The sequence below is a fragment of the Corythoichthys intestinalis genome, chromosome 9, assembly GCF_030265065.1.
Source record: "Corythoichthys intestinalis isolate RoL2023-P3 chromosome 9, ASM3026506v1, whole genome shotgun sequence".
NCBI classification, from domain to species: domain Eukaryota; kingdom Metazoa; phylum Chordata; class Actinopteri; order Syngnathiformes; family Syngnathidae; genus Corythoichthys; species Corythoichthys intestinalis.
The window spans coordinates 24,847,039-24,860,342 of NC_080403.1; the positions used below are offsets into that span (position 1 = coordinate 24,847,039).

At 41.6% G+C, this 13,304-nt stretch overlaps 1 protein-coding gene across 2 annotated transcripts in view; it reads right to left on the minus strand.

The window, feature by feature from the left end:
• Nucleotides 1–13,258, minus strand: part of plch2b (phospholipase C, eta 2b) — a 16,317-nt gene extending 3,059 nt beyond the window's left edge. The window contains exons 1-19 of one of the 2 annotated variants that reach the window (XM_057845376.1): nt 12,808–13,258; nt 12,176–12,322; nt 11,116–11,361; nt 10,520–10,647; nt 7,275–7,445; nt 4,940–5,033; nt 4,671–4,874; nt 4,349–4,469; nt 4,102–4,273; nt 1,730–1,837; nt 1,571–1,654; nt 1,398–1,498; nt 1,239–1,327; nt 972–1,157; nt 801–908; nt 597–721; nt 430–514; nt 142–288; nt 1–74 (exon numbers count right to left, since the gene is read on the minus strand). In XM_057845376.1, the coding sequence (XP_057701359.1) occupies nt 1–74; nt 142–288; nt 430–514; nt 597–721; nt 801–908; nt 972–1,157; nt 1,239–1,327; nt 1,398–1,498; nt 1,571–1,654; nt 1,730–1,837; nt 4,102–4,273; nt 4,349–4,469; nt 4,671–4,874; nt 4,940–5,033; nt 7,275–7,445; nt 10,520–10,647; nt 11,116–11,361; nt 12,176–12,322; nt 12,808–13,111 (2,694 nt within the window). In that variant the 5' untranslated portion in view covers nt 13,112–13,258. Of the gene's footprint in view, nt 75–141; nt 289–429; nt 515–596; nt 722–800; nt 909–971; nt 1,328–1,397; nt 1,499–1,570; nt 1,655–1,729; nt 1,838–4,101; nt 4,274–4,348; nt 4,470–4,670; nt 4,875–4,939; nt 5,034–7,274; nt 7,446–10,519; nt 10,648–11,115; nt 11,362–12,175; nt 12,323–12,807 lie in introns of both variants that reach the window. The other variant, XM_057845375.1, reaches the window with a different exon arrangement.
• Nucleotides 13,259–13,304: the final 46 nt, after the last annotated feature.

Below are 13,304 nucleotides of genomic sequence, written 5' to 3' on the forward strand. Positions count from 1 at the left end.
CTTCCCATCGATGATAGCAATGTGAACAAAGATGGAAGACTCTGCCATCCCTTCCAAGTACACATGCCGATAACCTTCAAGTTCACGACAAAGGCATCTCATTTACTTCAGATAATTACTTACAGATTCTGTGGCTCTCACCTGGCATCATACTGCTGAAAGATATTGTCCTCTGACCGATGAAATCCCGCCCAATAGGGTCATGATCCCAGACTTGGAAACGTACCAGAGCGATCTGTGGCATCAGAATGTGGAAGACAAGAGTCTCCTCCCACATGGGGTTGAAACCTGAGGGACAATATAATACTGCGTTCATACATCATCTTATATTTATTTCACCGAAGTCCTGGTATGCTTACATATAGTGTACGAGAAGTATTTTCATCAATTAAAAGCTCATCTGACTGCTAAAATACTGTCTTTACATACCGTTGTCATCTACCACTCTAGTCTGCTGCTTTGTACAATCGACAGGTAGACCGATGATCTCAACCTCTACAAATGGATCGATGATCTAAAAGAGGCATAAAAATATCAAACCGTATCCATACAGATTGAAAAGAAGTAGTCTAGGCAGTGCAGTAATGTATATTGACCTCTCCTCTGTCTCCAAACATGGAGTCCTTAGGTTTGGGAAGCTGCTGTCCACTGATGATCTTCAGCACTAACTGAATCTTCTTCTGCCCTGGAAGTGGATCTTCCAAATTGGGATTAAAGGCACCTGGAAAACAAACAACAACAAAAACCAAACATCACCCTTCTTCACGCTCGTCAACTAATGCAGGTGAACATTTGCATACCTTTACGCATGATTTTAGGTTTCAGAATGTAGCCGCAGTTTCCGTTGCTTGAGAACTTGGCTCTGTTCAGTTCGAGCATACGACCCTCTGTTTGATAGTTCATTGCCACTGGAAAAAGACCTATAAATTCAGAGTCCCATACTCATACAATTATATGTAATTTCATTATACCCATGTGACACCCTGTGTTCCAGTAGGGTTGCGGGTTGAAGTTGCTGGAATCCACCCTGTAATTGGACGGGTAGACTCTCAGGAGTTGGCGCTGGTTGAAGCGCACCAGCTGACGAGGCTTCAGCAGCACAATCTGATTCATCACGGTTTCGTTGAGCGACGAAACCTGGCAACTGTTTGTATAGGCTGCCGGACAAAATACAAAATTAGTTTTTCCAAATAACAGTTTGTTACCATTGCTAGGTCTCATAGTAAAATGAGGGGTACCTTGAGTTTCTATGTCGTGCACCCGGACAGATTTTGTGTACTTGACAAGGTCGGACAGAGCACGGGACAACCTCATTGTTTTCCTCTTCCTGAAAACAAAAATAGAAATGAAAAAAATAGAATGATGCTGCTTTTAAAAAGCCCAACAAAAAGCCCTACTTTGGATGATAAACTATTTGTGTCCTGTCCCTACTGCCGCTGCTATAGTCAGACTCTCCATCAGACCTGACCTTACTCCTTCCTCGCATTCTCTTTTTTCTCTGCAACATGAACATATGTTATATTTTTAAATGTTCTGAGGGCATCCAGTCCATCCAAACCAGAAGGAAGACCTTGCGTTTGAAGCTTCTCATGATGGATCTGCCGAAGCGCCTCTTCTTCTTTGGCTGTCGAGCAGCTAGACCACAGTTTTCTTCCTGAAAGAGTCGTGTTGTACATTAAAAACAGGACACATTCAATTAAACTTATTTTAATGTTGCAAGTAAATTTGCCTGGGAATAATCTTCTTCGTCATACTCTTCTTCCTCATCCCCAGTGTCTTCATCAGACACATCTCCTTCCTCGGCATTCGGATCAAGGTTTGCTGGGAGTTTCTTTCCCTGAAATGCAACACATGTCTGCTTGCTGAAATCTGGACTAGGGCTGCAGCTATCGAATATTTTAGTAATCGAGTAATCGACTGAAAATTCTATCGATTAATCGAGTAATCGGATAAAACTTTTTTTTTTCTTTTTCTAGGTAAAGAGCTATTATAAATATACATGACAAAAAAAGACATTTAATCCAATATTGAACTATTTTCAGTCAATCAATGTAGGGCTGCAGCTATCGTATATTTTAGTAGTCGATTTATTGATGGACTAGTTAGTTCATATAATCCAGTAATCAGATAAGGAACATAAAAAATTAAAATACCTGAGCTGAACCTCAAACATTATAAATGTATTTTTAAAAAATGAGAATCTATGTAAAACAAAAGAACAATTGGCTAACTTGCATAGAAAAAGTCCACTAGCCTAAACGCTATAAAATGCTAAAGTTTTTTTTTAAATGCTCTAAACAATTGGTTCAGACACACATTCCCACCAAAAAAAACAAAACAAAAAATGGCTAAATATACCTATAAACTAGATTATAAATGCATTTAAAAAAGCATTAGCTCAAACAAAAACTTAGCTTACGTTGGTCTTAACAGGGAGCAGTTGGATCCAGCCATGTGAAAAGAGGCAGACCAGACAGCAGTGTATCCACCCTAATCAATAAAACTAAATGCAAACACTTTCAAAATAAACCATTACAACGCCACTTTAATTAAACGAATACTCGAGGCAACAAAATTTAATTCGAATATTTTTTTTCTAATCGAATACTCGAGTTCATCGATTAATCGTTGCAGCACTAATCTGGACTAAGATGAGGATCTATCAAGTAGGTATTTACAGTATGTCTGTATTTCTGTAACTTGTACAGGTGTGCACTCGATCGACGTTATGAAGCTCTTTGTCTATCTTGGACTCGACTCCCGAACTATTAAGTCTTGGTCTTTGCCCAATATTTCAGTCTAGGTCCTCTCTTCCAAAAGTCTTGATTTTGACTTGGTCCCAAGTGACTTTTGGTTTTGGACAAATCCTGGTCCGGTCTTGGTTGTGGTCTTGAGCGCAACACTAGTAAGGTAGCAGGTCGCAGCAGATATACAGGTAGGCAAGTAACTCTGTAGGTGAGAAGTTATGTAAGTAGTCAGGTCAGTCAGTGGGTAGAAAGGTAAGTAGTTTGTTTGCCAGGAAGAAAGGCATGTAGCAGGTTGGCAGTTGAGTGGCTCTGTCACTAAGTAGGTACTATAACTAGGGTTGTTCCGATCATGTTTTTTTGCTCCTGATCCGATCCCGATCGTTTTAGTTTGAGTATCTGCCGATCCCGATATTTCCCGATCCGATTGCTTTTTTTTTTTTTTGCTCCCGATTCAATTCCAATCATTCCCGATAATTTTTCCCGGTCATATACATTTTGGCAATGCATTAAGAAAAAAATGAATAAAACTTGGACGAATATATACATTCAACATACAGTACATAAGTACTGTATTTGTTTATTATGACAATAAATAAACTTATGCCCAAATGCATGATGGGAAGTGCAACCATGACTGTGCGTAGGGGCACCAATTGATATATCTTCTCTGCGTTGGGAAAGAACATAGGGTGTTAAGAAAATGATCAACTACTACCTTTATTCCCCACATTGCCTCCCATGATATTTTTATTTGCTGAGAGAGGTATTGTTAGGCTTTAGCCACATAAAAATGGCTCTAAAGGCTGTCAAAATTCTCTCTACTCATTATACGCTTCCTTTTAGCGCTATCTATAGGTAAAAAGGTGTCTTTATAGATTGAAGGCGAAAATGCGTGAATGGGTCGTGCAGCGCATGCATTAATTACCTAACGTGATTAATTAAAAAAAATTAATTACCGCCGTTCACGCAATCATTTTGATAGCCCTACTTTAAGCCAAAACTACTCTGGATGAGTGTAAGACATTTTGTCTGTAATGTGAAATACAATTAGAAAACTATTTAAATAAAAAATATATATACAGTATATTAAAAAAAAAAAGCATGTCCGATATTTTTTTGCCGATTCCGATACTTTGAAAATGACGTGATCGGACCCGACCGATCGATCGGGACATCTTTAACTATAACTACTATAAAAGGCTAATTAGGTGCTTAAGTAGTTGGTGGAAAAGTAAGTTTTGTAGATATGTTTGTTTGAATGATCTCAGTCCAAAAATGTGATTGCGTTTGACCTTAAAGTTACCCCAGTTGGCTAGTTACTAGTTAATTGTAGTGTTTTTTTTAACAGCTTTACCTTGACTAATATTTTTCCCTTAAGGATCTCTGGCGAAGGCAGCTTCCTGAATTCATGCGTGTTGATGTTGGACAGGTCCAGTTTATCCTGTAGCACCTCTTTCAGGTATTCTGCCATTTTCTTCTGCTGAGGCACACTGCAGTGGTTCTCTATGGACAAAATCACTGGATACCTGCAGAAGAGGCAAACGTGAAATCAGTTTTGTTTTGTCACTTCTTCTGGCTTGTTCAATTGAATGAGCACATACTGTGATTTTGTGAAGGCATATTTGTTGATTGTTTCAATGACGTCTTTGAAAAGGATTTTCGATGTCAATGTGTAGCCGTGGTGAATGATGGGCTCGCCATCTGGCCCATCCCAGCAGTCCACTGCAGAAGGATATGAAAAAGTGGCAAGTATGAAGAGCTCAAATGTTGTCTATTTTTTCTGTTTCATAAGACCCCAAGATCTCAGTCATTCATAGCGCACCTCACTGGATTATCTCTTGTCGTTTAAATCTTTTTTACTTTGCTGTTCTATGCAAAGTTCGAAAACAATGTCTACCAGAGTATCAGGTTGAAAAGGTTCACCTTCCACGCAGCGACAACCAGCCTGGAGAACGTAGGCATACATCTCCACACTAGATTGCGATAGCAACTGGTCTCCGGTCAGGTAGGTGTTGTGCGAAGTGGCGATGAAGTAATTGCCCAGTGCCTGTGTCATGTCCTGGTTAACCTGGTTATGCTCTGGGTTGAAAATATCTCCGCTCGGGCTTCGCATGTAGTTCGTAAAACCTGGATGGAATGAGGAGTTAAATTGGTGTCAACGGATGCTTTTCTAGTTGATGTCGGACTGATACCATCTATTCCCAGAACCAGACGCTGCAGGTTGACAGGACATGGCTCAAACTTGGCCACGATTTCCATCAGGTGCTCTCTGGTTAGACCTTGCATCTGCCAAACAAACATGACTTCTGCAGTAAACAGTTACGTGCTTGGTTTCATCTGTGTCCAGAAGGGTGCCTCCATCTATTCTTCTGTTTATCAATTCAGACTATGGTTTCATCATCTCATACAAAACATAAATACTACTCCTTCTCAAAAAATTAGAATATTGTGATAAAGTTCATTATTGTCTGTAATGTACTGATAAACGTTACTTTCATATATTTTAGATTCATTACACACAACTGAAGTAGTTCACGCCTTTTTTTGTTTTAATATTGATGATTTTGGCAAAAAAGTCAACAAAAAACAAAAATCCCTACCCAAAAAAATTAGCATATTTCATCCGACCAATACAAAAAAAGTGTTTTTTAATACAAAAAAGGTCAACCTTCAAGTAATTATATCGGCTATGCACTCAATACTTGGTCGGGAATCCTTTTGCAGAAATGACTGCTTAATGTGGCGTGGCATGGAGGCAATCAGTCTGTGGCACTGCTGTGGTGCTATGGAGGCCCAGTATGCTTCGATAGCGGCCTTAAGCTCATCCACAGTGTTGAGTCTGGTGTCTCTTAACTTCCTCTTCACATTAACCCACAGATTCTCTATGGGGTTCAGGTCAGGAGAGTTGGCAGGCCAATTGAGCACAGTAATGCAATGGTCAGTAAACCATTTACCATTGGTTTTGGCACTGTAAGCAGGTTCCAGGTCGTGCTGATAAATGAAATCTTCATCTCCATAAAGCTTTTCAGCAGATGGAAGCATGAAGTGCTCCAAAATCTCCTGCATTGACCCTACCCTTGATAAAACACAGTAGACCAACACCAGGAGCTGACATGGCATCCCAGACCATCACTGACTGTGGGTACTTGACACTGGACTTCAGGCATTTTAGCATTTGCTTCTCCCCAGTCTTCCTCCAAACTCTGGGACCTTGATTTCCGAATGACATGCAAAATTTGCTTTCATCTGAAAAAAGTACTTTGGACCACTGAGCAACAGTCCAGTGCTGCTTCTCTGTAGCCTGCCGCTGCCGCTGTTTTAGGTACAAAAGTGGCTTGACCTGGGGAATGTGGCACCTGTAGCCTATTTCCAGGTTTCTGCAGGTCCCCCAAAGTCTGGAATTGGCCCTTCTCCACAATCTTTCTCAGGGTGCGTTCACCTCTTCTGGTTGTGCAGCGTTTCCTGCCACACTTTTTCCTTCCCACAGACTTCCCACTGAGGTGCCTTGATACAGCACTCTGGGAACAGCCTCTTCGCTCAGAAATTTCTTTCTGTGTCTTAGCCTCTTGCTTGCGGGTGTCAAAGATGGCCTTCTGGACACCAGTCAGGTCGGCAGTCTTGCCCATGATTGCGGTTTTAAGTAATGAACCAGGCTGGGAGTTTGTTAAAGCCTCAGGAATCTTTCGAAGGGGTTTTGAGTTAATTCGTTGATTCAGATGATTAGGTTAGTAGGGGGGGAGGACGATGACTCCTTTGCTGGGCTGCGGGAGGAGGAATGGGCTGCGCTTGGGGAGTATATCAGACTCTCAATGTGAAACATTAAAACTGTTCAGACAACCCGGGCGCTTAGACTTCCATTCTCTGTGTCAAACAGCTGAACAGGACAGGTAAAAAAAAAAAAAAAAAAAAGGTTAGTAGCTTCTTTAGAGTACCTTTTCATGATATGAGATAGGGATTTTTGGTTTTTATTGACTTTTTTGCTCAAATCATCAATATTAAAACAATAAAAGGTTTGAACTACTTTAGTTGAGTCTAATGAATCTAAAATGAAAGTCCAATGTTTATCAGTACATTACAGAAAATAATGAACTTTATCACAATATGCTAATTTTTTGAGAATGACTAGTAAAGTAATATGACTCTTAGATAGCACATCTCCCATCGGAGGTCCAAGTTTAGATCTCCTTCCTGAGTGGAGTTGAGTACTTTGTCTTTCTCTGACATTTCAAAAGCACACGTTAGATTTATTGAGATTCTAAATTGTTTATTAATGAGACTGTTAATTATTGTTCAACCCAAAGGCCTTTCTAGTTCACCCACTACCCTACTGTTAAGTCTCCTCACTGTACAGTAAGTGCCCAACAATTTATCCTCATGCCAAAATGACAGTCCATTAAGTCTATGGTTACTGTTGTGAAAGCACTCTTTTGTGATTCCTGTCCATAGGCTAAGCTAAGTGGAAATTACACCAACTGCCAATTAGCAGGGGTTGACCAGCACACAAAAGTTTCAACTCTGTCATCGTACCTTCTGCTCGTTCTCCAGGAAGCGGGCGAGGTCGTGGAGGTCCATTACTTCTTTTTGGTTGCTGTAGGAAATCATAATAAGGTAGAGATCTCGGCGCGTGGAGATCATCTTGTAGAAAGAACAGAATTCCTCGAATCCCAAAGAGCCCTGGTTTTCGTCTGTGTCTGCTTCCTGTAACATGAGATGTATTATTTTCTATATTTACTCAACTGCCAGGCACTGATGGCATAGTGGTTCTTTTTGTGTGTTTTCTCTCTAGGCATTGCGGGTTTAAGTTTCCACAGTGATTATGTAAGGGTGAATGCTTGTCTGTGAATGTACAGTGTGCCTCTGGATTGTCTGGTGAGTAGTCCAAGGCATAGACTGTCTTTCACCTCAGGCAGGTGGCCCTAAACTATTCCACATCAGGCGGCAGTGGGTGCAGGATTTCTTTCCAACAAAACAGGACGACACCTTTGCACCAATCTGGTGCATGAGTGTTGTCAGTTGATTGTAGTCAGGTGCTGCTTGTTTTAGCAGAAACCTCATTGGTTAAATGGTCGGTGCTCGATCGGTAGGAACAAAAACAGGACCCACAGCGGCTCTTGAGGACGGGGTTAGGCAACCCTGACCTAATTTCTTCTGTGATCGATTACCAGTTACCCTGAATATGTTAGGGGGTAGGTGGTATACAGTGTTGTTAATAACGGCGTTACAATATAACGGCGTTACTAACGGCGTTATTTTTTTCAGTAGTGAGTAATCTAATTAATTACTTTTCTCATCTTGGCAACGCCGTTACCGTTACTAAGGACGGAAAGGCATGCGTTACTATGCGTTACTATATTGGTCGAAAAGTCTGAGGGAGACGGACTCACCGAGACGACAGAGCAGAGCAGGAGCGGGGAGGAGGCAAGAAAGTTGTGACGCCGAGCAAACGCGATGCTAGGTAGCTCCAATAATACATGTTGTAGCCGATAGCCGACAAACTACGCCCGCATGTTATGGTAGATATGGTAGACATGGTAGATATCACATGTACTGTACATAGATATAACTAGATGCAAAATGACAGACATGGCACTAAATGCATTAGTAGACAGCCGCCATCTTAAAGCAGTAGGCTTTTTAGGACGGCTCTGTTGTAGAGAACCTTCCTAGCGAACCTAAGTAACTTTTTATCTAAAATACTTCTAAATCGGCAAAATCTTGACTTGAATCTATCTTTAAATGATGAAACAGTTTTAAAACTTTCATTTGTCGAAAGTAGAGAGAAGGGAACTAATGCAATAATGGGAGCAATTTTAACAACTTTTAACAGTTGATTCAGGGTAAAGGGTAAATTAGGGTAAAGAATTGGGCTCGGGCCAATTGTACCAAAAACCTCCACAAAAAACACATAGTGTGGCCAATGTTTTTTTTTTTTTAATTTTATTTTATTTTAATTTTTTTGAGGGAAAAAAAAAAAAAAAGTAATTATTACCAATGACTTTGCCAAGTAACTAATTACTCTTACATTCAGGTAATTGAGTTACTAACGCAATTACTTTTTGGGAGAAGTAATTTGTAACTATAATTAATTACTTTTTTTCAGTAAGATTAACAACACTGGTGGTATATAGTAGCAATGTCACGGATGGACAATTAATGCTGCCTGTGATTGGCTAGTGACTACTCCAAGGTACAGTGGGGCAAATAAGTATTTAGTCAACCACTAATTGTGCAAGTTCTCCCACTTGAAAATATTAGAGAGGCCTGTAATTGTCAACATGGGTAAACCTCAACCATGAGAGACAGAATGTGGAAACCCCCCCCAGAAAATCATAGTTCGATTTTTAAAGAATTTATTTGCAAATCATGGTGGAAAATAAGTATTTGGTCAACACCAAAAGTTCATCTCAATACTCTGTTATGTACGCTTCTTTGGCAAAAACGTAGGCCAAACGTTTTCTGTAACTCTTCACAAGCTTTTCATACACTGTTGCTGGTATTTTGGCCAATTCCTCCATGCGGATCTCCTCTAGAGCAGTGATGTTTTGGGGCTGTCGTTGGGCAACACGGACTTTCATCTCTCTCTACAGATTTTCTATGGGGTTGAGATCTGGAGACTGGCTAGGCCACTCCAGGACCTTGAAGTGCTTCTTACGAAGCCACTTCTTTGTTGCCGTGGCTGTGTGTTTGGGATCATTGTCATGCTGAAAGACCCAGCCACATCTCATCTTCAATGCCCTTGCTGATGGAAGGAGATTTTCACTCAAAATCTCTTGATACATGGCCCCATTCATTCTTTCCTTCACACAGATCAGTCGTCCTGTTCCCTTTGCAGAAAAACAGCCTCAAAGCATGATGTTTCGACCCCCATGCTTCACAGTGGGTATGGTGTTCTTCGGCTGCAATTCAGTATTCTTTCTCCTCCAAACACGAGAACCTGTGTTTCTACCAAAAAGTTCTATTTTGGTTTCATCTGACCATAACACATTCTCCCAGTCCTTCTGGATCCTCCAAATGCTCTCTAGCGAACCGCAGGCGGGCCTGGGCGTGTACTGGCTTCAACAGGGGGACACGTCTGGCAGTGCAGGATTTGAGTCCCTGGCGGCGCATTGTGTTACTGATAGTAGCCTTTGTTATTGTGGTCCCAGCTCTCTGTAGGTCATTCTCTAGGTCCCCCCGTGTGGTTCTGGGATTTTTGCTCACCGTTCTTGTTATCATTTTGAAGCCACGGGGTTAGAACTTGCACGGAGCCCCAGATCGAGGGAGATTATCAGTGGTCTTGTATGTCTTCCATTTTCTAATAATTGTTCCCACAGTTGATTTCGTTACACCCAGCGTTTTACCTATTGCAGATTCAGTATTCCCAGCCTGGTGCAGGTCTACAATTTTGTCTCTGGTGTCCTTCGACAGCTCTTTGGTCTTGGCCATAGTGGAGTTTGGAGTGTGACTGACTGAGTTTGGTGGACAGGTGTCTTTTATACCGATAATTAGTTAAAACAAGGTGCCATTAATACAGGTAAAGAGTGGAGCCTCGTTAGACCTCGTTAGCAGAGGTTAGACTTCTTTGACAGCAGAAATCTTGCTTGTTTGTAGGTGACCAAATACTTATTTTCCACTCTAATTTGGAAATAAATTCTTTAAAAATCAAACCATGTGATTTTTTCCCCCCACATTCTGTCTCTCATGGTTGAGGTCTTTTCAAGTTGGAGAACTTGCACAATTGGTACTTGACTAAATACTTATTTGCCCCACTGTATATTTGGTAGAGGTCTTACCTGGAACATCTCACGGACTTTCTGCTTAGGTAGATTCACGTTGAGTTTGTGAAGCAGTTGGTGGACTTCACCAATGCTCAGGGTGCCATCTCCATTTTTGTCTGCCTCCGAGAAAGTCTGCTGAAGCCATGTGAACTGAACTGAAGTCAAGGTGGATGACGAATAGATGAGTATTCACTTAACATGGTTTGGCAACATCCACTGGTAGTTGAGTAAACAGAAGAACTATTTTGTTTGCAGATTTTTTTTCCCTCATGCATTTTGCCAAATTACCAGAATAGCCACTAAGAACTTCCCACTCTTTACTCTTGTGCTAGTTTTGTGCATTATAAATCTTGGTTCAAAACAACACAATGGAGCTCTTGATCTGGTGTTGGAGTGTTGTTAAAAAAGAATGGGTTTTTTATCTCACTCTTCGTATTGTTTAGTTTTTAGTGATGGTCTTGACTCCCTTAAGTTTTGATCTTTACTTTGTCTCAGTGATTTCTGGTTTTGGGCAAGTCTTGGTCAGGTTTTGATCATGCTTAAGTATTTCTACACCAACTTAAATGATGATAATGTAATTACTTTGGCTATCACTTGCAAAGTTAAAGGATATTGATCACGGGTGCGCTGCCTCCTAGCCAAACTGTCTTCGTCGCTGATGCCAGCCATGAGATACTTGAGTCCGTTGATCCAAGTGCGGGCCTCCTCGCCGTTGGTGCTGACCAGGTCCAATGACTTGACGCGCTCACCGTAGTAGATGCTGAAGCAGCAGTTTGGGTCAAAGCGATTGTCGGCGTATCGTCGGAAAACCTCTGACTTTTTCCCCTCACGAACCTCGTGGATGGAGTCAATTGTAACTGAAATCAGATGAAGAATTGATTACAACTCTGTCGTGTTTAGGTCTACAGCAGGGGTGTCCAAACTTTTTGCAAAGGGGGCCAGATTTGATGTGGTAAAAATGTGGGGGGCCGACCTTGACTGATGTCCTTTACGTTCGAACAATATATTTAAGCAAATTTTAGCAAGCCATTCTGGGTGCTAAATTTGCTTTATTATTATTTTTTTTAATTAATAATTTTAACAATCTCGCAACTAGCCTTTGTGGCGTTCTCTTTCGACTCTCGGGCTCTTGCAAAATACTGCTGTTGTGAAGTTAAACTATCTTCAGGTTACTTCAATTTCTCGTTGCTTATCTTCCCTGTAATCTTGTCGTACATGTCAACGTGTCTTGTTTGATAATATCGCCTCACATTGAACTCTTTAAAAACGGCGACTGCCTTTTTTGCAAATGAGGCAGACACAGTTGTTGTGTATTTTAGTGAAGAAATAGTCCAATTTCCACCTATCCTTGTAGCGTCGGCCGTCGCAGTCAACTTTTTTTTTTTTTTGGTCGCCATTTTAGAAAATTGGAAGGGTCACATGGGGTGATGTTGCTCAGAGTGCTGCTGCCTTTTAGTGGGTAAATGAGGAGCAGCATTTAGTGTGTAAGCAACTTCATATGCTGGTAGCAGTACTGCTGACCAATTTATCAAGTCTGTGTGCGGGCCAGACGTTATTGATTTTATGACAGAGGCTGGGGGCCGGATGAAATTTGACCACGGGCCGCATTTGGCCCCCGGGCCGGACTTTGGACATGTCTGGTCTACAGGGATTAAAACAATCAAAATTTACTTTTGGCTTTGTCGTGTTTCCTGGAAGGACGCCATCGGATGCACGAGCGGTGCTCATCCAAGTAGTAAAAGCGCATGAGTCCTTTCTTCTTTCCCTTGAGTTTGGTCATCTGGGTCCCAGTCTGCATCGTGCACATGCATCTCTCCACTGGAAGGTAACCAACCCCCAAAACAAACAAATCATCAGAACTGACAATGAATAAACACGTGCATGCACGATAACCTCCAATGGAATGGGTTAATTTTACAACATGTACACGAACTTGTAAATATTCCACAATTAGCCAAATATGCTAAATGTTAATGTTAGTGCTCTTTGCAAATTAATTTGTTCAAAGACAGTGTATAATTCTCTCTTTGATATGGAAATACTGTATAAAATTACATTGTTCCCCCGCATTTTCCCGGTTTGGCATTAGTGAATTGTGTATGCGTGCGCATGACCAGAGCAGATGACTGTACTAGTTTGTAATCTGAAAACTACATGTGACGCAGCCTGGCTAATCCCAAAGGATTGTCTTTAGTCCATATGCCCATTATTGACTCAAGGGCCTCCCTAATGTACATTGTGTTGAAGGTATGCTAGAAATCAAATATAGGAGTATTTTAAGTCAAATAAAAAGTGACTCTTACCAAATTGGCCTAGCCTCCATTTAGGCTGAGCCACCACACTCCCACCAATCCAGAAAAACTCCTCTGCTAGTCTGGAGATGGACGCCTTCTGCCATAGTCTTGGGGAGCTCATAATGGACCTGGCAGGGGAATTTGGAGGATTGGAAGGCATCTTGGGAGAACCCCCAGACTGGAATGCGCTCATTCTGGGGGAGAGAGAAGCCGGCGGTGGAGGGCTGCCGCTCATCCCCGCAGTTGGAGGCGGCACCCCCGGTGCGGCATTCATCCCTGAAGTGGACATTGGCCCCCAACTCTCCTGTCCCATGAGCCCTGCTGCCACTTTTTTTCAGCAAACCTGACCCCCTAATCGCAGGTCTTCATCCCGCCGGTCCTCTGACATGAGTGGCAACCTGCAACGGGCATGCATTGTTGCTTGTAGCGATGAAGAAAGCAGCATGTGACCACCTGTAAATCTTCCCCAAGCGATAATCCCGAAGTGAGGCTTCGGTCTTGCTATC